The sequence below is a fragment of the Alligator sinensis genome, unplaced genomic scaffold (assembly GCF_000455745.1).
Source record: "Alligator sinensis unplaced genomic scaffold, ASM45574v1 scaffold682_1, whole genome shotgun sequence".
NCBI lineage: Eukaryota > Metazoa > Chordata > Crocodylia > Alligatoridae > Alligator > Alligator sinensis.
The window spans coordinates 374890-398887 of NW_005842011.1; the positions used below are offsets into that span (position 1 = coordinate 374890).

At 40.9% G+C, this 23998-nt stretch overlaps 1 protein-coding gene across 1 annotated transcript in view; it reads left to right on the top strand.

The window, feature by feature from the left end:
* The window catches only part of PRKN (parkin RBR E3 ubiquitin protein ligase), a 939557-nt gene that overhangs the window by 281855 nt on the left and 633704 nt on the right, over nt 1-23998 (top strand). The window contains exon 6 of the mRNA XM_014519112.2: nt 5569-5684. Coding sequence (XP_014374598.1) covers nt 5569-5684 — 116 coding nt within the window. The remainder of the gene's footprint in view (nt 1-5568; nt 5685-23998) is intronic.

A 23998-nucleotide genomic window follows, 5' to 3' on the forward strand; every position in this document is an offset into this window, starting at 1 on the left:
CTACTTCTGGCTCTTGATTGGCTCAGGGCTCCCATCTGCTGATTGGTTCATTTTGCCTGTATAAGGCTTCCTGTTTCCTGTGGAAGCTATCTGAATAACAGGTCTCTTGTTGCCCTTGGACTGGCTTATTGTCTTCTTGCTCCTATATCATGATTCCAGATCTGACCACCTGTTGTGACCTGCCTGGACTTTGACCTCATGACTTGTACTGTTTGGAACGTGGCTGTCCCAGGTACCTGGCCCAGCTTGCTCTCTGACCTTGCCTTGCCTTGCCTGTTGTTTTGGCTTTGATTCAGACTCTGACTCTGGCTTTGACCCAACTATCCCTTGGATTAGGGATTAGGCTTTTGGCTCATATTAATCAATAGGCAGACTGCCCATGCCTCAGCACCTGACAATACCACAGTGGTAGGCAATATGTAAATACCTTGCTACATAGACCAAGAGTGAAGACTATGTAGAAAATCTATATAAGAACATTGTCTATCCTTTTCTATATTGCTATATTCTATCTAAGGTTAAGGTTCTCCAAATGGCATCTCTCATGGCATAATACAAATTGTGTATAGAAGAATAATAAATATATGTATAGGTCCACAACTAAGTATATAAATAAATGTAGCTAAATAAAGTAGATGAGCTGTGTCAGAATGTGTCCTGGTACAGCTGATTTGTTTCATAGGGTGAAACATGTGTTACCTACCATTTATCATATAGGACAATGGATGATGCATTCCCAACTTAGAGATGCACCCCTGGAAATCCCTGGGGCCTGCCTCTGAAAGTAGGGAATGCAGGCATTCTCCTCTTGTAGAGGTATTCCCCAAAGACTCCTAGGGGTATGTCCCTATAAGTGGAGAATTTGAGGCAGGTGCTCCCAGAGCTTAAGTGGCCTGATCCTGCACAGGAATTCCTGGGGCATGCAGGACCAGCCCCTCAAGCCCTGACAGTGCCTGGCTATTACAGCTGGAGAGTGCAGGCAACTGGAGGCTGCCCATTCTCTCCTGCCATAAAGCAAATAGAGGTCTGCCATGAAAAAGCGCCACAAATTATTAATACTTTTCATTACTAGCACAAACAAAGGCATTTGTGGCTTGACAGACACATGGGTGTCTGTTTTCTTTTGCATTGTGCCACCATAAAAATTTGGCAGCACAGAGGTAATGTCTATACCCAGCCTTAGTGCCAGTGTGAAGATGTCCATCTCCTGAACACTTACACCACTCTATCCCTCTTTACCTAAAAAAAAGCATTTGGGGTCCAGCACAGCAAAAATGATTTTAATTTGGCCACTGAAAGTAATGACTTCTTCTCTGAGAGAGGTGCAGCAAATCTATGGCAAAGTTTGAGGATCAAGTCTAAAGGAACTGACTTCTAGAACCATTCACTAATTGTTAGGCTAGTCCGTGGTGGGAACATTTACCTTTGCGCACATGATAAGCTTAAATTAAACATATAGGAAGAGATTCTTGCCCACTGAGCCTTGTATAATAGGAAAAGGGTTCTAGAAGTCCAAGATCTAGCCAGGGAGGAGTTCCCTCTTGCAGAGAACTGAGAAGAGAGCTGTGAGCTATCTTTCTGAAGAGTCTCTTACAAGTTCTGGCCTGAAGAGGTTGTGCTGGCATTGAGTCATTTCAGGCCCAGGAAAACTTCTATACATTTCTGTTGTCTTCCATATCCACTGGGCGCGTCTACACATGCATATTTACTGCGCAGTAGCATAAATTACTGTGCAGTGCTGATAAAATTGTAAAGATTTTTTTAAGATAATAGCTTTCTTAATATGAGTGTTCTTTGCTTATAGTATTACTTTGTTTCTGAGACTAGTGGTATTTCCTTTTGTTATGTAAAATAGTGTCTTCTCTTTCCAAATGAATTTGTTTTAATATCAAAGTACTTTGCATATATAATTACTAAGGAAGTATTTTAAAGCAATTTTCAATTGATAAACTTAAGCATAGACAGATCAGTCATTTTTTTCCCCCATAAGTTCTGCAGAAGGTCAGTTACAGAGTTGGAATATAACTTGGAATTCTTTACTTCCTGTAATGTGCTCTAAACTCTAGAAAAGATTCCTTACACCCAGGAGGCAGCAATATGAAATATATAACTTACACTTGCATAAGTTCATGAGAAGATCTGGAAATGTGACTACAATGGCATGATGAAAGAAAATAGCATACATTATTCTTGGTGGCTGCTATTCCTTTACTGATTTCTTGAGCTTAACAGTTGTATTTTGGCAGTGCCTTGGTGGCGCAGTAATGCTTCCCAAACTATAAGCACCATTCCCAGTTTGCATCTTTCTGTGATTTTGTTTCTCAGTAGTTTTGATGGTTCCCTCTGATTGTGGACATGTCTGGAAATATTAATTCTCTATCTTTTTACATTTGGCTTTGTTTGCAGACAGGTCAATCTACAAGTGCCAACTTCTTGACTATGTTGGATACTGTGCTTTAGCTTTTACTCATATTCTCATTGTGTATTTCTTCATCAGAGGAATGTTCTTTTCTCTCTCTCTCTCTACACAAAAAAAGAGGGAATATTGAAAACATGTAAAGTCATTAAAGTATACTAGGCTTTGCACACTTTTGTCGGTGGGGGTATAGTTTATGATTGTTTGCTGTGCTTGCAATAAAGCAACCAGAAGTAAAAATGGTAGTAAATTCTGCATACCAAAGACACAAGAACATTCTTTTTCTATACAATGTAAAGCTGTAAGTGTAAAACCATTGCAAGTGTTTTAGAGCTTACTGTCGTTATTGCTCAATGCTTTTTGCTTGTAGACCAACACAAGTTATTATTGTTAGATGAATCATTTTTACCCAAAGTTTATTCTGTGTTTCTATGCTGTAGATGCCTGGCTTTAGGATCTTTGGTCAATATTTTTTTACTTAACTGATCATAGTACTTCTATATGGTATCAGAGAAATGTACTGAAGCAAGCAGAAACTCGCAGAACTTACGATTTGCAATAAATACTTATTACTGTTTTCCTAAAACAAAAAATCAAAATAAATGAAAAACTGTATCCAAAAACAATTCTAAGAGTAAAAGAACAACATTAAAAAATAAATAGGAAATAAGACTCGAAAGAGATTTGACACTGTAGTTCAGCCAAGTACTTAAGCACAAGATAATTCTAAGCATATGAGCAGTTCAGTTCATTTCACTGGGGTTTTTCTCAAAACCCTAGCTTCTAGAGACGAGGATTAAATTAAATTTTAAGTTGAAAAAAATTAGCTCCCATGTTTATGGATAAAGGTAGAAAACATGTTCCAAAGGTATTTTACAGGCTTAAAAATCAAAAGGCAAATAAAAAAACATGTCACATGTATTGCTTTTTTAAAAAAGTTAATTATCTGTGAATGTTTAGGATTGGCAACCAAAAGAAAGTGTTTAAAGTAACAGCAGTCCAGATGCATCTTGTGTGTCTTCTGTAGTACCAACAGTAGTAAATCAATAAATTCAAGGTTTTTATTTTCATTTTCTATACATGCAGTAACTTGGTCCCCGCCTATCTATAAGGTCAGCTAAAGCTCTGCAATGAAGACAGTGCTTGCCAACCAAATGAAGCATATTTGTATGGGAGATTTAACTTTATCTGTGTCTTGTTCAAGCAAAAGCTAACAAACATCACAACTTACTCCAAGTTTGTAGTCAAGGCACATTCCTCCAACATGCCTCCTCAAACATACAAAGAGAGTACTGTTAATATTTAAATCCCCAAAACCAATTCCTATTAAAAGACTACATTATATACTGAATTTTCCCTAAAAAGTGATAAAAGATGAAAAAGAAAAAAAAAATCACAAGTAACAGCTATTGGTCATCTTGCTTAATATGCAAGAAAAAGCCCTAGCAACATTTTCCTGATTTGAAATCGGTCTACAAGCTATATAAACTGGAATAATTTAAGTCAAATATAATTGTTGATGAGCCACACTGCTAAGGCTATTTTATAGCCAGGAACATTAATGCTTAGTTACAGTGCTTTGCACCCTGCATCTTATGGGTGACCCTGCTTCCCCATTTTGATCATACCTCTGTAGTTTCAGGGGATATTCAGTTCCTGGAAAATGTTACACCAAAGACATGATTAACCAGTTACTACTTAAGATGTGATTAAGCTGGCCACACATTCATTCAGTTAATGGCGTGATAAAACAAGGAATGAACCACAAAGTTACCACACAAAAAATGTGTAATAACTTTGTGGCTGGTTCCCAACACACAATAAATTGAATGTGTGGCCAGCCTCAAGGGCTCCATGTGCTCTGATGGCAGACTGGATCTCCCAGCTGTGGGGGCAGTAGGCACCCAGCTTGCCAGTGCGGGGGAAACCCAAGATCATGATCCTGGGATCCCCCTGCATGTTCAGTATGGCATTTTTGGGATCTGATCCTACAATTGTACCTCCTGCCATGCATGTATAGCATGGCAGGAGGTGTGATTGTTGGGATTGCAATTTACCTCCCTGGTTTGAGAAGGAGGTTGGACTAGATGACTTCCTGAGTTCCCTTCAAAACCTAACTTTATATGATTCTGTACCCCATTGGACCTTTAACTGAATATTTGCCAGAGGCCTTGTTCATGAGTGGATCAAGGATTTTGAAAAGGGGGATGCAGATGTATGGTACATCATCCCAACACACATTTTTATCAAATTAAAAAGAAACTAGAAGCTTTACTATTAAGCTAGTGGCCTAGGGCTGAATTATTCAGTTTAAGATCAGAGCAAAAACAAACATAAATTTAGTGTATGTGCATTAATTTGTTATATCATATATTATGCATAAGCCATAACAAACTAGGCAAAAACAATCAAAATGCATTGTTTCATTAGTCCTGCAGTCATTAGAATTAAATGGACATCTTTAGCATTCTTAGATATGTTGACAGTACATACAGTGCTTCACTGAAATGTATTTCCACACCTGAGTTCATGTTTTTAGCTAGGGTCAAAATAAGTTTTCCGGGCTGTGAAACAGGAACCACATTACTAGGAAAAGCTAACAGACAACAGAATTGCAGAAGAAAGGGTACCTTGATTAGTTGAACATCAGAACCATTAAAAAGTAGGGAAGGTCATAACATATGTGGAATGAAGAGTTTAGAAAGCATCAAGTAATAGATAGTTAGCCATAAAGTCAGTTGACTGTCACTGATGCCTGAATAGAAATGCTTCTGCCACTTTAAGCTTTGGGTGGACTAGGAATCAAAGTGGAGTGCAACTACACCACTGAATCCCCACCACCCCCTTCGAGATCTAACCTGGCCTTATTTTTCTCTGTGAATCCAGAAAAATAAATGCAGTCTACATCTAGTACTAAACATATGCAACATGAGAAGTTTTCTTCATTAGGGTATTTTGCAAGAATAAAATGTATGCCTAGCAGAGAGAGAGTCTGTAAGGAATTCATTCTAAATCATTCCTAATGAATGCCCTCCTTTACTGCTGGCAGCGGTGATTTGTCTGCTGTCTGAAATGTCAGTTAGACCAAGATAAAGAGAGGACATGAGCTGCAGGTATGTAATCTTCCCTTTATCTCTCCTTCAATATTTCAGGAGTTTTACTTTAAATGTGGAGCACACCCAACTTCTGACAGTGAAACATCTGTGGCTTTGAACCTCATTACAACAAACAGCCGTCGTATCACATGTATAACATGCACAGATATTAGGTAAGTACACTGTAGAGTGTCACAAATTTACTATCTCAGTGCTTCAGAGTACTTATCATTTCTACATTTCCCCCACATTGGTTTTCTTTCTTGCATTCTTCCTTCCTAAGTATTTGGATAAATATTGGTCACATTTTTAAAGTGCATTCTCCTGTTTTGTCAGCATAATTGGGACGCACATTTTGTATCCACGGGTGAGTTTCAGGTGCAAATCTAACTGTTTATACATCAAAAGAGGTAGCTGAAGTGTTGTTTTTCAGTGGCACAAGTGATCAGATTGATAGGTCTAATCTACATTCAGAATCCAATAATTTGGATCAAATTTACAAGAATAGAAAATGTTCCTGCAAAAAAGGAAACTGAGTCTTAGTATGTGTATCTTGTATATTAGGGCAGCAATCCTTTTGATGCAAATGCTATACCAGGTTCCTTTGTGTTTGACAAATGGGCTCATACAATACGAGAAGCACAGCACTATGCCGTATTCAGCCCCATAAATTAGAAAAACACTTAATTTTAAGCATGTTATCTTGCATGAGGTATACAGGTCCATATGTGTGATTTTCATCTAAGTGAGCCATTTTTTCTATTCAGAGTTTTAACCTGTTTTTATTAGTAATTGATGTTATGCATCTGCTGCATCTAATTGAAAAGGTATCTTCTCTTTCTAATCTTTTATATATTTATTTTTCACTGACCTTCCGATCTTAAAAAAAATGTAATGTGATATGTAATGTGATACAGGAGCCATAATGGTGCTGCATTAAATAAAAGTAATTTCTAAGAAGAGGCCTTCTGAAAACTTTCCCAAAGCACCCACATCTGCTGGTTATGAGAGAGACATTGGGGTGGTATCTCATTACTGTTCACACTATGTTCGTCTTTATATATATTTATAATAACGGTATTGACCAGTCTCTATTTTGTAAGAAGAGAACGGGTTTTTTGGGGGAAAAGGGTACATTCTGACATCTTATAATTGGTGGAAAAGGGTAGGTTAGACAAACCATTTGAAGATAAATTTTCCAAGGAAAAACCTGGTTTTCTATAAATAAATGTCTAATAGCAGATTATAGGATGTTATTCTTATCTCATCCCAGACAAAGCACAATATACTATATTAAGCTGTTTTTCAGTGCTTGCATGCTGCTCTACTGGCAGCATCTGACTGCTGACAATAGTTGACTGAAAAAAATGAGTCTTACTGATAAGTTAAGAGATAAATGTACAATGAAAAATAATAGTACCATGTTCACCACTTCATATATACCTGGGTTTTGTAAAATTGTTGTCTGTTTCTTTTAAAATCTGTCTTGCAGGTACTTTTCATTGAATCACTTTAACAACTCATCCCAATGGTTTACAAAGTAGCAGCATTTGGCTCTCCTAATTTAAGATTGTGACTCGGTTTCTCTTATGATGTTAACTTCCTCCAACCCCCATCACCCCTTATTAAAACCACAAAGGTATGAGAGGTGGTTAGCCATGTCTGCACTCAGGCAGAAGGTAGGGCAGAGTGACACCTTAGAGACTAATTGCTTCAGAGAGGCATAAGCAATGACCTACTTTGTCAGATGCTGTGAAAGGACTGGCAGAAAAAGACTGCTTTATTCAGTATGAAAGCTGAAATGATTTTCCTACATTAATATCATTGCTAGTTTGCCATCACATAACAGTTAGAACATAACAACTACTGCCCTTCTGACAACGCTCCAAATATGTGTGTGTCTATACCCTTCAGGCTTGCATTAGGTTCAGAAGTTTCCAGGAGTCGTGATTGCATGCCCTAGAGAAAGAATGGATTTTGGATGGAGGAGACACGTCATTACAATCCCTTATTAACTGTTAGCAAGACAGAAAGAAAAAATGAGGGAAGGGAGCATGAGTGGGCAGTAGGAGAGAGAACCCTCCACTGCTCCTGAAAATGTGAATGAGTTTGACATGGACAAATCACCCTACAAAATCCTTTGTAGGCTTGCCAAGCAAGCTCACTTTTCACAGACTATTAATAGACAAACTCGCTGAAGAACCTCACAAGCATCCTGGTCCTTCCGCCCATTATCCCACCTCTATATGAAACCTTATTATGCTTAGGAGATCACATTGTGCCTGAAGAGGGTTGTCATTCCCTGAGGAAGCTACTAGGAGTGTCTGGCGACTGAAAATCCTGTTTAGACTTCTGCAGTGCCTGATAATCTGACTGCATTCGATCACAGATGAACAAGGTTGTGTCAAGTGTGTGAGAGAGAGAGAGGGAGGGGGATGGTTAGGTAGCCTATAAATAGCCTATGAAGAGTTATGGAAAAGTTACCTTGTAGGAGTTATGGAAGGTCCCCATCAAAGCTCATAAGGCTTTCAGCGAGGCAGTTGAGTGAGTCACATGAACCTCTTCACCCCTTTACTGGGGGCTGGAGAGCTTTTCAGAGAAGTTTCTGAAGGCTACAAGCGAAATGATACCTTTATTCAGGATAGGTCCCACTTCTGTGCATTGCTTCCTGTTTTCTAGGGCTGTTTCTACTCATGTAGATCTGATGTGGGTCAGGACCTGCAGACCTACCCTTTCCAACTTTCTTGGGATCTTAAAATTCCCAGGAGGGGCCCCCATTCCTCTAGCATAGTTCTTAATCTTCACTGGTATTCTGCTTCATCTTTCAGGTGTGTGCAGATGCCAGAGAGGGCAGATGGCCCCTAACGGGCCAGAGGAAGTCTGCATGGAGTAAATCTCCTCCTAGCTTCTCCCCAAATGCTTCCAGGCTGGAATTATTGTTAAGAAAACTTTTTTAAAATGTCTAAAGTGCAGTAAGAAAAATTTAAAATTGGGAATACAAACCAGTAACTTAAAGGTAAAATCCTTACAGGAACACCAGAGCTAACTCACATTCCTCTTCTAGGGTAATGCAGTCTCACAGTTAAATTTCCAGGAAGCACAAACATTTGAAAGTAAAGATTTACACACTTCAGGAAGCTAAACTGCTTTAATTCTGCCAAAAGACTAGCATCTCATCTTCCCCCTCATAACAATACAAGCCTAGGAGCAGTGTGGAATGGTGTTGATGGAGGCTCTTGAAGATGTCCCTGCCTCTCCTACTGTTTCCTACAGATATGCCTTTATTGGAAAATTAAACTGGGTTTTTCTCCAACTCCCTTCTCATTTGCAGACAAAATCTTCTCACTCAAATGTTGTGGTGCTTTCAATCTGGGCAAGTTGGCCTATCCTGGGTACAAGCTAAAGACCAGGTGCTGCTTTCATTAGAGGTGGTAACCAACCCATTCTGCAAAGAATACAGACAAGCCTGCCTAAAATCAGGCTCAGACCTGAGAGTAGATCAGTCTGTTTTCTCTCTCTCTTTCATACAGTATCAGATATCAACTTCCAGATGTATAAGCCACTGTCTGGTAGTATCACTCAGTGTGTGGATTTCATTTGTCCGGTCATTTGTAAAGATTGCAGCTTTCGATTACATGCTGTGCTGTTTGTGGAACGCTGCATTCATACAAGGGGCTGTCCAAGATGTTCCTCTTCTGAAGTGTTACTTTGAAGCATATGTATCCAGATCTCAGTATGTTCATCTTGACCCATGCTTCTCTGTCAAGGCCATGCCCAATGTGGGACTTGTTTGGTGTTGGTATAAAAGGCTGTAGGAATAGATCTGACTTTTGCCAGAAGTTGGCCCGCTTCTTTGTTGCCCATAGATTTGGTTCAGTGTCTCCAGTCTCTTCCAGGAGCTTGTCGGCTTCATGTACAAACAGTTTAAGACTTTTGAGTCTATTAAACTTCCATCTATTTGGGTCTTCAATTATCAGTTGATGGTGCAGGTGATTTTTTCATTATCTCTTGCCTCTATTGCCAGTAATGATGTTAGGGTGTCTTCTTATAACACTTGGTTTAATGTCCAAGATTACATGGAGTACGTGTGTGTGTAAGTTGTCCAACCTCTTATGAATCTCAGTGCACTGTTAAGTACAATGTTGAACTGTTTAATGTGACAACTTCTGGGCTGTACAGAAGCACAGTATTCTGCTGGGGCATATATCATGTCAAATTTCATAGAGTTCATAGACGTTAGGGCTGGAAGGGACCTCAAAGATCATCAAGTCCAGCCTGTGCCTCGGGGGCAGGAAGTCAGCTAGGGTCAAAGGATCCCAGCAAGATAGCATCCAAACGTTTCTTGAATGAGTCCAGAGTGGGTGCCTTCACCACTTCTGGAGGGAGTGTATTTCAGGTCTTGGGGGGCTCGGACCATAAAGAAATTTTTTCTTATGTCCAGCCTAAAACAGTCTTGTAGGAGTTTATGACTGTTGGTCTTTGTTTTTCCTTGGGGCACTCTCGTGAACAGATGTTCTCCCAGGTCCTGATGTACACCCCTTATGTACTTATAAGCAGCCACCAGGACCCCCTGAGCCTGCCATTTTCCAGACTGAAGAGTCCCATGGCTCCCAGCCTCTCTTCATAAGGCCTATTCTCTTGCCCTCTGATCATGCGCGTGGCTCTCCTCTAGACTCTCTCAAGCTTCTCCACATCCTTCTTGAATTGCGGAGCCCAAAACTGGATACAGTACTCCAGCTGTGGCCTCACCAAGGCCAAGTACAGTGGGACGATGACATTGTGAGATTTACTTGAGAAGCATCTATAGATGCAAGCCAGAGTTTTGTTTGCTTTACCAGCTGCGGCATTGCATTAGTGGCTCATGTTCATCTTGTGGTCAATCATGACTCCCAAGTCTCTTTTGGCAGTGGTGCTAGCAAGTGTAGCACTACCAAGCCTATAAGTATGCTGTGGGTTTTTTTCCCCCCGAGGTGGAGCACCTTACATTTATCGGTATTGAACATCATCAGGTTTGTGTCCTCCAACTTACTAAGTTTATCCAAGTCAGCCTGGATCACTAGCCTGTCCTCAGGTGTGGACGCTATGCCTCAAAGTTTTAGTATCATCAGCGAACTTAGCCAGTGCATTTCTGACACCAATGTGCACATCGTTGATAAAGATGTTAAAGAAAACTTGTTCAAGGACAGAGCCTTGGGGGACACCACTGGTCACCGAGTGCCATAGTGATTTGCTGCCATCAATCACTACTCTCTGGGTCTGACCTCAGAGTCAATTTCCCAGCCATCGAACTGTGATGTAGCTGAGGTGCAGTTGGCCAATTTTTCCATGAGGAGGTTATGGGACACCAGATCAAAGGCTTTTTTTAAATTCCAGATACATGACATCAAACGCAGTAGTTCGGAGCACTTTGATGTTGGCACCCCCTGTTGTGCTGACTACACATCTTAAGGCAGCAACCTGTGCAGATACTTTAGTGCTGACCTTCTGAATCTGAAGTTTATAGGTGATGGAATGGTCTAATGTGACTCCTAAGTAGGCTGGGGTATGCTCATGGAAGCATGAGTGACTGGTGCCTCCTGAATTTGGGGAGGGCAACTGCAGACGCCGCCAACCCTGTCAGGCGGGGCACCAGCCCTACCGACAGCATTAGTGTCGGCCGTCAGGGGAGGCATGTGCACCCTTGTGCACACCTTACCAGTTGCCTATGTGGGGAAGGATGTGGTTGCCTACTTTGATATACAGTATGCTCTTGGGTTGACAGTTATTCAGGTGGAAGTGTGATGATACGGGTCTATTGACACTTAACTTTATACCCACTTTTGGAGATAGTAAGGAAATGAGTTCTATGTCAGTACTCTTTTTTTCCCCAGTTCTGTCATGTCTATTCCCTGGGCTACTATGGCAACATGTAGCACTTAGATGTTGTATGCCGGAAGTCTGAGGTATGTTTTATTAGGCAACCTTCAATCCTTTGGATCATGGTATACATGTAAGAGGTCTAGTCAGATGCCTGATGAATCCGTTTGTGGCTAACAAGCCCAATTCAAGAGTGACACATCTTGTTACAAGTTTACAGATCCATATGTTGTCTCAGTTAGAATCCAAATTTACAGCATGCTTCTTTCTTCTTTCTCGCTTTGCTTCCATACTCTGGATCAAAGCCACTTCATGCTGAGCTGCACCCAGTGACAGATATCCCCTCCAGATCAGACTGGATCCTGTGTGCTCCTCCCAGCTTTCTACATTGATGTTAAACGACTACATGTAATTTTTTAACACATCATGGTACTGCCATAGAGGGCAACCCCACTTTTGGGGCGGTCTCAAATTTCACTATACAAAATATTCTTGGGGGTATAGTCTTCTTCCATTCTCCTGACATAGCCAATCCATTCCAATCTCCTCTTCTTGATAGTGGTTTCTAAGTATGTCAGTCCTGTGTTCTCCAGTACCCCTGTGTTTAGTATTCTCACTTTATTTTCAGGATCTGAGGTATATATATTGAAAAGTATTGGTGCAAGCACTGACACTTGGAGGACTCCATTCTTCAGAGTTCGTACTTTGCTTTTTTCTCCTTGGCCAGCAGTGAGTTTAAATGATCTGCTGGAGATCATGTTGATAATGAAAGCACATAGCTTGTGATCAGGTATCAGAGTGCAGTTTACATTTGAAGCCTTGATAACATACAGTGTCATAGATGGCTGTAAGGTCAATAAAGACCGCACCTGTTTTCTGCCTCATTTCAAACCTGTTTTCTATGTCAGATGCAAGTAATGTAATTTGGTCAGTGGTATACTGCTTTTTCTGAAAGCCAGCTTGTTTTTTTTAGGAGCTGTGGGCCAATGAAGTTCTCTATTCTATTCAGAACTTTGTGCTCCATGAGTTTGTATGCAACACAGAGTAGTGAGATGGGTTGGTAACTCTTTGGATCTTCTGGTGGTTTGTTGGGTTTCACAATAGCTATGACATAAGTTTTTCTCCAGATTTTTGGAAGCCTGTTACTTTCTAAACATATATACATGAATTTCTGAAGCCATCTTTTCATTGTGGGTCCAAGCTTGGGAACAAATTCTAGGAATATCTTATCTGGTCCAGCAGCCTTGCAAATCTTGATTACTTTAATAGTGGTGTTGAACTCATTGTCAGAGGTGGAAGAAGTTAAATTAAGGTTGGCATTGGATGATATCAGTTGTTCATGAGTCAGGTGTCTTATCATTTCTGTGTGTAGCTTGCTTGGGTTATTGTACTGTACTTGCTGTTGTTGCAAAGTATTTTCACAATAGATTTTGCTGACACAGGGCAATGCTGTTTGTTGGTGCCTTTGCCTGTAAGGCAGTTAATGACGTACCATGCTTGTCTGCTCAATTGGGTCATATCCAATCCTCCTATGGTAGTAAGCCATCTCTCCTTTTTGATATTGTTCAGTGTGGTAGCCAGCTGTTCTGTAATGCTTTTTATGGTTGCAGGGTAATTGCATTGTTTAATGATGTTAAAGACCTGTTCTCACTGCTTGCCCCAACATGGCACAAAATGCCTTCTGTAGCCTCTAGGTACACAGAGTTTAGCTACTTCAGTTAGGAACTTTGTAAATGTTTTGTAACTTTGATCAATACTGGGTTCAGATGGATCCTCTAATTGGTTTACTCTCTTGTTGGTTGCCCTTTGATATTTCTGCCAATCTGCCTTCCAAAAGTTCCATCTTGGAGCTGGTCTGGTTGGTATGGGCTGAAAAATCATATTGTCAGTGCTGATGACTGAAAAGCTGTGTTGAGATGATGGAAACTTGTCAAGTACTTTTTTTAGTATTTTACCCTTCCACTAGGCAAGATCTGGGTTTGTCTTAATGTTCCAATGTCCAGAATGGAAGGTACTCGGCTCCTTCGGGTTGTGTATGAGGGTTATATTATTCAGGCTTGCCCAGTGACAAAGATTATCTCTGTTGCTACAGTGAATAGAATATTCCCAAGCTTGATGTTGATGGTTGAAGTCACCTGCATATAAGGTCATCTGGTCATAAATAGACAGGGATGTGATTAACAATGTGGCAGAGGGGGCTTGTATATGTTGAGCTCCATTCTCTTGTAGTCCTGGAGGAGTCATATCCCTTGGTAATGCATGGAAGGTCATTTCTGATGAATGTAGCAAAGCCATGGATCCTGCTGGGTACAGTTTGCTAGGCTATATCCTGAGAGCTTCATTTTCCACAGCTCCTCTGTATGTGTTTCCTGTAGGAGAATTGCATGTGGTTTCATTTCCCTGGTGATGTATTCAAGTCGCTGATTACTTGATCGAGGTACAGCCTTCAACACTAAGTTGCTATGATTAAGTTGCTAAGATCAGTCTGCTATGAAGTGCTGTGGTGCACATTTTTCATTTCCTGTTTGCAAATGGTGTAAGTAGAGTATCTTCTCCAAATCTAAGATGTCAGAACTGTAGTCTGTGGATTCCTCTAAAGGCCTTAGAAGAAGTCTTATATCCAAATTAAGCATATTTCACAATGGAGTGAAAAAAGGAAAATGGGAAGTGGGTTTCAGGGTTAACAGAGAAGGTAAGTGGATTTTTTTGCTTCCAAATATATTTGGGTATTTTTTTAAATTAGAATTCAGAATGTCCTGGTTTTTTAATTATTTCCTTTAATGCAAGCATTCCTGGGAAGTTCAAACATTAGTAAATATCTGCAAAGCTAATTTCACTTTAACTAACTGTTGGGTAGGAATTTATTTATGCCGTAGTAGTCGCTTGCCAATACCTACTCCACAACTGAGAATTGCTCACTAAGGGCATTGTTGCTTGAAGTCTGCTTCCTTCATTCTACAGGATTGAAAAGGAAAAAGACAGGGAAGCATATTTAATACAAATAAATATTAAAATTATTTATCATTTGATCTGTCAGAAAAATGAAATTCTAGTGAAAACATGTGTGTAGATTTACCTCCTATTTTTATTTGGAAAATTTTGGAATGGGAACATTTTCAGCCTGGGCAATTAATTATGTGTTTCTAAAGTAGCAATAAAGTGATCAACCAAGAGGCTTTCACTGCATTCCCATCTATTCATTAAATTTAGTTTGTCCAGTCCAGGCAGTTTGTGCAGTGCATCTTGAGGTTTAGTGTACATAAGACCTCAACAATGTTTACAAAACAAAGCTCATAAAAAAAATCTTATTTAAATCAGTAGGATATGGCATGCAGAAAACCCCCCATAAAATGAAAGTAATGTTTAATCCCACTGCTGATTTTTAGTCCTATGTTTGCATTCAGTGCACAGTCTGCTTGCTCTTAGTTTATATTTGATATGAATATTTTTATGGAGTACTGACCATCAGAGTAAAATACTTGAGAGCCAAAAACCCTTGCAGAGTTATGCTAAGTCCATAGGCAGTATTCCATGTAGTATAATACTTTTCAACGCTTTCCGCTTATCTACAGCAGAGTTAAAGTGTGAATTGGCAGCCTTTATGCATGCATTTTTTTCTATGGCATTGAAGGTGATGGGATGCTATTTTATGTCTTTGAAGAAGCTCTTAATAGGTTGAGCAAACAGCTGAAACTTGAAACAAACACTGAAACTGTGCAATCCTCAAGGGAAGATCTGCTTTTGTCAACTGTTTCCAGTAGAAATAACATCAAAAGGGTTAGGAGTACCCCTGGGTACCTATAAATCAGGCTCAGAAATAACAACAACGTTAAGCAGTATAAAAATGAAATGTGCAAAGCAAAAGTGCCTCACGTTGTCTTTCACAAACTAGGTAATGTACAATTCCTAAAGGCACCTTTATTTTTAGCATTCTTACAGATATGCAGGTATAAAATATATATAGGGCTTGCCATTATTTACTAGAGAGGAAAAATTCTCCAGAAAGAGATGTATTTGCTGTTGGATTGATCAAAAGGTTACATTTTTTGTTTAACAAATCCACATTTCATGATTCTGAAAAGGTGCCTTCCCTTCCCTTCCCCTCCCCAGGAAGGTCCCTCCCCAAAAGAAAACAGAAAAAAGAAATAAGAACAGTTCTTCTCGGGTTAGTACTTTAAAGTAAGTAGGGGAATTGGTGGATTTTTTTGGTTCTCAAGACTTCCAAACACTGACCGTTTGATTTCACTAGTGGCATTAGTTAGAACTGCAAATGCTAGATGTATTTACTTTCAAGGGTAAATGAAATGTATGGACCTTGTCATAGCTTTTTGCAGCCAGATCAGTTCAGGCCACGATCACATTGGACTCCACAGCCAGAAAAAGGTTGGAGAAGGTCAGCACTTCAGTGGAAGAACTCCAGGAGGAAGTGATATAAGAAATACCATAGAGCATCAGTAGGCATTTTCTCCTTGAGTCAATAGTGAACTAATGTTCTCAATAAGATGTTAGGGATAACTGTATCTCTTAATTCTCATCCAGTGTTTTTAACATCCCTTCTTAATTTACTGTGGTCTAAATTCAGTACTGAGAAATCCTGGGCCAGCACGTAGTTTTAAGGTGTACTGTTTTAAATTGATCACTGCAATAAGTATCTGTCTTTCTATATCTGCACGATACTTCTATTGATGGATTTTACCTGCTTAGTGCAAGACTCTGAATCCCCTATCAATTAAGTTTTTTTTTTTTTACCTTCAATGACCAGAGTATCAGTGTAGGGTGTGATGTGGGTCCTTTATTGGTCACTGCCTACTTCCTCCTATGAAAGATAAATGCTGTATATCAGGGGTGCTCAACTTCCAATGCCTGGGCCATTTCCAGCCCTCAGATCTGATCTGTCATCTGCTGCCAAATTTCCAAACTTGTAGGGAGCCCAGCAGGTTGGATAGCATGTTCCTGCACACTAGATAGGGCTAGAGTGGCAAGGAGCTATATCCTGGCCTGGTGGACCTGGCTGAGGCAGTGTAGAGCCCGATCTGGGTATGTGGGGCTGAGCTGAAATAGTACAGGGCCCAATCCAGGCATGCAGGGCCAAGTCGGGGTGGCATCTGGCCCAATTCAGGTGCCAACCTCATGAAGGATCCAGCCCACAGACTAGTCCCATGCCAGTCATCTGGCCTGGGAGGGCCAAAAGGTTGAGCACTCCTGATGTATGTTGTTCTGAGTCAGATGTCTCATCACATTGTCAGGTAGAAAAAAATGTTTAGAAGTTCAGAGTAGTTACCAGTTTTATTCTTATTTCTCCCTGTTGACATTAGGTACAAAGGCAATTTGTATTTATAGAAACAAGTGAAAGCAAAAACAATAGTGGGAAGGATATTCAACCAGACACCATGCTGAAGATCATGTGAAATAGCCCTCTACTTTGTTAAAACATTACTTTTTCCCCCTAAAATACCCCATAGACATAACATGTGTGACATAAAGTATGTGCTAGGCTGGTGGATTGAGAGAGAGACTAGTTACAAAATTACAAGTTACAAAATTCTGATCCAGATCTGTATTCCAAATGCCATATAATATCCTGAATATTTGGTTTCAGGATCAGGCTCAATTATTATAAAAAAGAGTGGCCATCTGTAAAATTAAGATTCCATATTTGAATTTCAAGCACTTCTGAAGTTAAGGGGTTTTTTTGGATTAAGGTTTTGGTCCAGGCCTTCTTTTGCTATTATTAGAACAGAATTTCACTAGGGACCATCTGTTCCTTGCTGAAATCAAAAAGCCTAGATGTGTTAAAAGAAGGTCACTTATATGATGCTGTTTGTAAAAACAAATAGTGCCTTACTCTATCCTTCTTCTGGTTACTTTAGTTTTAGTATTAAGGTACAGATTTCATAGGAATGTAGAATCGCTTCTTGATCTGTTATAAGCAAAGCAGGATGTCAAATCTATATTTAGTTCTCTTACATTTTCTCTCTGTGTGGCCTGCTCTGATGCAGTAGTATCCATCTTCTTCAAACCGTTGCGTATTAGTGTTGTGCTTTCATACTTTGAGAAGGGGAAAAAGAAAAAGATCACATTAAGAATTAAATCTGCTTTGTCTAAATCCTGTAACTATCAGAGACAAAGTCTACTTGTGTTCTTTTAATGCTTCTAAAATTAATGGGATTTCTTAAAAATCAATTAGGTAAAATAACAAATTAATCAAACATCAAACTAAGAACTGTTACTAATTGGGTTAGGGCTTTTAAAAAAAATCTGTTTAATGAAATCATCCAGAACATAGATCATTCTGCTGTAATGTTTTGGGTTCAGATACCTACAAAAACATACAGAGAAAATATTTTATTGACACTGATTCTTTGAAATTTGAACTGTGTCTGATTTAATTCTGGCAAATGACCTTCATTTCTCTGGTGGCAGGCTCTATAGGTTTAGGATACAAGTAGCTGCATCAGCAGGCCTCCTGAAGATGTTAGAAGTGGTTTGTGTGAAATTAAACTGCCTTTACCTTTTCACCACTGGCATATAGGAGCACCCTCTGGTAATGACGGGGTGGTATTGCAATTCTTGCTCTTTTTCTTCTGCATCTTTTAAGAGTAACTATTGCAACTGTATGCTCATACCATGCTGCTTAGCTTTCAATGCTTTGTGAGAGAGACTAGATAGGGGAAGCTACTGTACTGTCAGTATATATCTCTCACTGACAGAAGTTAAGGGAGCACAGCTGGTAAAAGGACAGCTTTGAACTCCTTTTGGTTTGAGAGAATGGTGTTTCCCCATATTTCTCCCTCTTCCTTGTCTAAGGATAAAAACAGAGGTCAGATTTCCCCCTCAGACAAAGCCTCTTATCCTGGGATCCTGCAACTTTAGAAGCCAATTATTTTTAACTACTTCAAGTACCTATGAAGTATCCTAGATAACACTTTTTCCCAGGATAATTGAGGCTAATTTGGGTTAATTGCCTATTTTAATGTGAGTCATAGCCCAGACAATTAGACCCAAAATAAACATGGAGTACAGACAGAATCTCATCTGTAACTGAGAACACTTTGAAGGAAGCTTTCTGAGTTACAAGGATCCTCCGATCCAAACAAAAGTTCACTGTTGGTTCAAGGGTGGAGAGGAATCAAGGGACATTCGTACACGTGCTTGTGCCGTAGCACCAAGCGCTTTTAAAAGCTCCCAGACCTGCAGTGCATGCAGTTGTATAAGCAGTGAAATGCGCGGCAGCACTGAGATAATGGTGGCAATGTGCTTTTGAACTCAAACACAGCAGAGGTGCTTTAGTTCAAAAGCACACCGCTGCCATTTTCTGTGCACTGATGTGCATTTCGCCACATATACAACTGCACGTGAAGCAGTGCAGTGTGCATCAGTTTGTGTGCAGAGCAGACTCGATTAATTGAGTCTGCTCCGACCCACCAGTTCTCTAGCGCATCGTGGGACAAAATGGTACATGTATAAATGCCCTAGCTGCTGGCTGCCAGCCTGCAAACAGTTTCCTCTAGCAAGAGTCCCTCCTCTCTCCCAGCCTGTCCCTGATTGAGAATGGGAAGATGAAAAGGGAGGACTGGGAGCTCATTCTAGGGGTTCCCCAGCCAGCACTGGAGGGTGGGGTGGGTATATGGGAGCCCCCCACTTCAGTGAGGACTGAAAAAAACCCAAACCAAAATCCCTCTGCTTGCTTTCCCTGCTCTCATTCTGAAAGCAAGGACAGGCTGGCAGGCAGCGCACACAGAAGGTACTCTGTTTTAAAGTGTTTTCATCTGACTACTCATGCAATAAGGGTTCATATTTGCACCCAACTGGCTGTTTTTGAAGCTGTCTGCAGGCATGCTCTTGTGTTTGGTCATAGCTATACACTGCTCTCCATAGGGGGAAAATTGTTACTTCTCTCTGCATCCATGAAGTCTTTTCTTTTTTTTTTTTTTTTTTTTACCATGATGCATCAAGGGCTTCCCTAATTGAGCTCGTGCTCACTAGGACATGCTCAACTTTAGGGAAGGGAAGAAAGCAAGACTGTAGAGGGCAATATTTAGGGTTGATAGAGAAGGTACCTTGAACTACCTGCTATTACATGTGTTTAATTTTTACTTTTGGAAGTTCTCTTGGTCTGTATTTTTGTGACACTTATGTGGAGGTTTTCTTTTTATTTTATCTCTGTACTGTATTTAATCAATGTCAAGATGTGTTTTTCCTCCCCTACCCCCATTTAGCAAGGGTAGGGGGAGCCCCTTGTCTTGGAATTGAGCATGACATGGGAATAGGGGGGAGGCAGGCAGCCATTGCCGCTCCAGCTCTAGCCCCAAACCCAGGACAGGGCTGGAGTTGGAGGTGCTGTCTGCCCACCCCCCACATCCCTTGCCACCTTTATAAAACCTGCTTCTCTTCTGCACAGCCTCAGACCCCTGCTCCCTCCTCTGCCCACCCCTCCACATAGCTTTTACCCCCCTGCAGCCTCAGTCTGCTGCACCCCCTTCCCTCCATCTGCACTCCTCACTGCTGCCTCTATCCCTTCTGCATCCCTCCACCAACAATTACTTTTGTTCCTCACTTTTGTTTCAGCCCAGCTTCAGCCTGGGGCATGGCACACAGCCCCAGTACAGCCCCGTAGCAGAGGTGCCAGCTCTGTGCTGTTGCTAGGGGGCCAGGCTGGGGCTGTGCTCCGTGTCCCAGGCTGGAGTGGGAATGGAGCCTGCTGGCACGGCGAAAAAGGATGGTAGGGGGACATTCAGGGGGCAGAGGCTGCAGCGGGGCAGGCACAAGCAGGGGGTAAGTTTTTGGGGGGAACAAGACTTAGGGCACAAGTTGGCTTCCCTCCCCACCTGCATCCCCACTGCCTTCCCCACTGCCTGCCCCCTCCCCCCCCAACCTGTCTCACTGCTACTGCTTTCCCCAGTGCAGTGGTGGGGATGATTAAAGCCAATCCTCCAATAACTAGATTCTATACATGGAAAAATTTAGCACATTTATAATTTTTTCCATGTATAGAATCTAATTATTGAAGGATTGTCATAAATTCAAAGTTGCCTTGGATTCAGGTAAATATGGGAATTTGTCATAACTATTTAGATGCAAGCCCCTCTGACTTCCCTTCAACACAGTCTTCTCTAAGTTGCACAGAAAGTCTGCAGAGTATAGAGCAATGTCAGCAATAAATGGACTTGTAATTGCATACTGTGTATCTTAACATATAAACATCTTCTCTGCAATTATTTCTAGCATGGTTTTTGGAAGAAAATATTTCTTGCATGTTTTTGGTGGGAGTATATCTGTCTGAAATTTGTCAGCTCTCTGGGATTAACATACACTGGTTTGGTGATCTTCTGTCTCCACGTTTTGTGAGATTGATCAGCATGACTGACCATCAGCAGGGTTGTTAGTCACTGAATTATTCTGTGTTTAAAAGTATTGCAGCATGTTTAGCATAGATGGAAAACAGCCACCTTAAAAATTAAAATAGCAGTGGTGTTATAAAAACTGTCACTTTTAGCAATGTTATGTTTGCAAGTCCTGCAATTTGACCTGTGGTTTTGATCATACATGCTTGTAGACCTACATATATATTTGTAGTTTTTCCTTCAAAACAAATGATTCAACGTTCTTTTTACTAAAAAGAATATTGCTTTTTACCTATGGCTGGCTCAGATCCAGCCCAGGCTGGTAACAGCTGAATGCTATCATCCTCTGATAGCTGTTTAGTGGACTATGTGAAATGAGTGTGGGGGTCATGGTCTAGTTATCAGTGGACAGATGTCCACATTTCAAAAAAGAAGCTATCACAACTGGTACTAATTAGCATCCTTGATGACAATCTCAGAAGAGGCATCAAGGACTGGATGAACAAGGAAAGCAAATCGCTTAGAGATGTCCCTGCCAGCTCTAGAATGAGAACAGCTTTAATGGGGGGACTTGTCTGATTGTGTGTTGGATGTTCTGGACATGGTGTTTGGTTAAACCGAGCACTTAAATAAATGAAGGGCTGTTGAGCCTCTCACCAGCGCTAAATTAATTTTAAAAATATCCATAAAATGAATTCCTGCAATCCAACACTTGTCTGGACTAAAGAGTTATGTGAGAGTACGTAATGGGAGGAGAAAAGATACTAAGATGGCTACTTTCAGCTCCATGCTTCCAAAGGACAGTATGAAATTGTGAGACATGTTTAGAAAAAATATGAAAAACAATGAGTCTGTCCTTCAAAAAAAGACATTTATATAGCAAGTAATGAATGAACTAAACATCCAGTAACTAATGTTGAATCTGTGACATTGATGATGCTGGTAATACAGAAAAAGAAATGCCAGTACCAAGCTTAAATTCAAATATCTGGGAATGCTAGGTACTTTTAAAAATTTTGATACATGGGGTTTAAGTTTGAACGCAGTCAAAACAAGACAATTTTGGTTACACCCTATACTATCACAAAGCAGTAAAATGGATTTATTTGAAACATAACTTAATTAAGTTTAAAGATTTGATTTTTTGTTATTGATGACAGTTTAACCAAGGCTTGTATAAGACTAGTGAAAGGTTATGATGGAAAAGGCAGATAGAAGAAGAATGCCCTTTTTTTTTTCTTTTTTTTTAAATGGTGCTCTCAGAAAGAGAGATGGACATCACAGACGGTGCCTGACACCACAGTGTCAGTCATCCTTAGAGACAGAACCAGGAAGAGGAGCTTAAGGAAAAACCAGAAAGATTGACCAGGGGCAGAATTGATGACAAGCATCTCTGCTTTCAATTTCTAGCCCTGAAGCATTGTTCACAATGTGCACCTTGCAAAGTAGCTGTAATATCTGCTTATTACCAGTGGGTTTGGAAAGGGTCAGAGGCTGGCCAAGTATGTATGTGGCCATGTATGCATGTCTGTTGTGAACACATACTTGTGTCTACATTCAGAAAATGTTGGCAGTCAGAAATTCATGATTAGAAGTATAAGTCATGGGACATCCCATCTTTTATCATCCTTGATGACTTAGGTCACTCACCCAGGTAGCTGACTATATGAGCTCTCAGCCCCCCTCACTCAAAGGAACTTTGGAGCCTGCATGTCTTAGACATCCTAGCATAGTGCTATAACCACTATGTCATAAATCAGGCATAATCCAGACCTCTCTCTAATATTTCTTTTGGGGTTGTCTCCCTGGGCAGCCAAGAGGGAGGTATCTGGAGTTAGGACAAAAAGTGTAAACTATGGGATGCATGGTTCAATGAGATAACTCTGGAACCCTGAAAAGGAGCAGGCTTTCAGTTCTAGCATGGGTCCTTGCTCCTGCTAGAGCAGAAGCTTCCTCACTGCACTACACTGCCTTCCATCCATTTTATCCAGTGACTATTAACTGCAAGGGGCAATGGTTTAGCATCAAAAGGAGTACTGGAGATGGGTCTTTGTAATGTCTGACTTAGGAGGTATGAGGCAGGGTAAATTTGTATCTTTATAGACTGACCAAAGTAAGTGTGTATCTGCTTGTACACATATACCCACCCACCATCCCTAGTCTGTGGAGTAAGCTTCAGCCCATGAAAACTTGTGCGTGTGTGTGTGTGTATCACACTTCGATTAGTTTATAAAGTGCAAATCTACCCTTCTACTTGACTTCAGACTAACAAAGCTAACTATGTCTCTGCTATGGGCTATGGTTAGAGCACTACCCTGAGAAGTCATACATTCATAGATGCTAGGGTCGGAAGGGACCTCAATAGATCATCAAGTCCGACCCCCTGCATAGGCAGGAAAGAGGGCTGGGTCTAGATGACCCCAGCTAGATGCCTATCTCAACTCCTCTTGAAGACCCCCCAGGGTATGGGAGAGCACCACCTCCCTTGGAAGCCCATTCCAGACCTTGGCCACTCTAACTGTGAAGTTCTTCCTAATGTCCAGTCTAAATCTGCTCTCTTCTAGCTTGTGGCCATTATTTCTTGTAACCCCTGGGGGCGCCTTGGTGAATAAAACCTCACCAATTCCCTTCTGTGCCCCTGTGATGAACTTATAGGCAGCCACAAGGTCACCTCTCAACCTTCTCTTGCGGAGGCTGAAGAGGTCCAGGTGAACCAGTCTTTCCTTATAGGGCTTGGCCTGTAAGCCCCTAACCATACGAGTGGCCCTTCTCTGGACCATCTCCAGGTTATCCACATCTCTCTTGAAGTGTGGCGCCCAAAATTGAACACAGTATTCCAACTGTGGTCTGACCAGCACCCGATAGAGGGGAAGTATCACCTCCTTGGATCTGTTCGTCATGCATCTGCTGATGCACGATAAAGTGCCATTAGCTTTTCTGATGGCTTCGTCACACTGCCGACTCATGTTCATCTTGGAGTCCACTAGGACTCCAAGATCCCTTTCCACTTCCATGCCACCCAGCAGGTCATTCCCTAGGCTGTAGGTGTGCTGGACATTTTTCCTCCCCAGGTGCAGCACTTTGCATTTCTCCTTGTTGAACTGCATTCTGTTGTTTTCTGCCCACTTGTCCAACCTGTCCAGATCTGCTTGCAGCTGTTCCCTGCCCTCTGGCATGTCCACATCTCCCCATAGCTTTGTGTCATCTGCAAACTTGGACAGAGTACACTTCACCCCCGCGTCCAAGTCACTGATGAAGACATTGAAGAGTATCGGTCCAAGGACCGA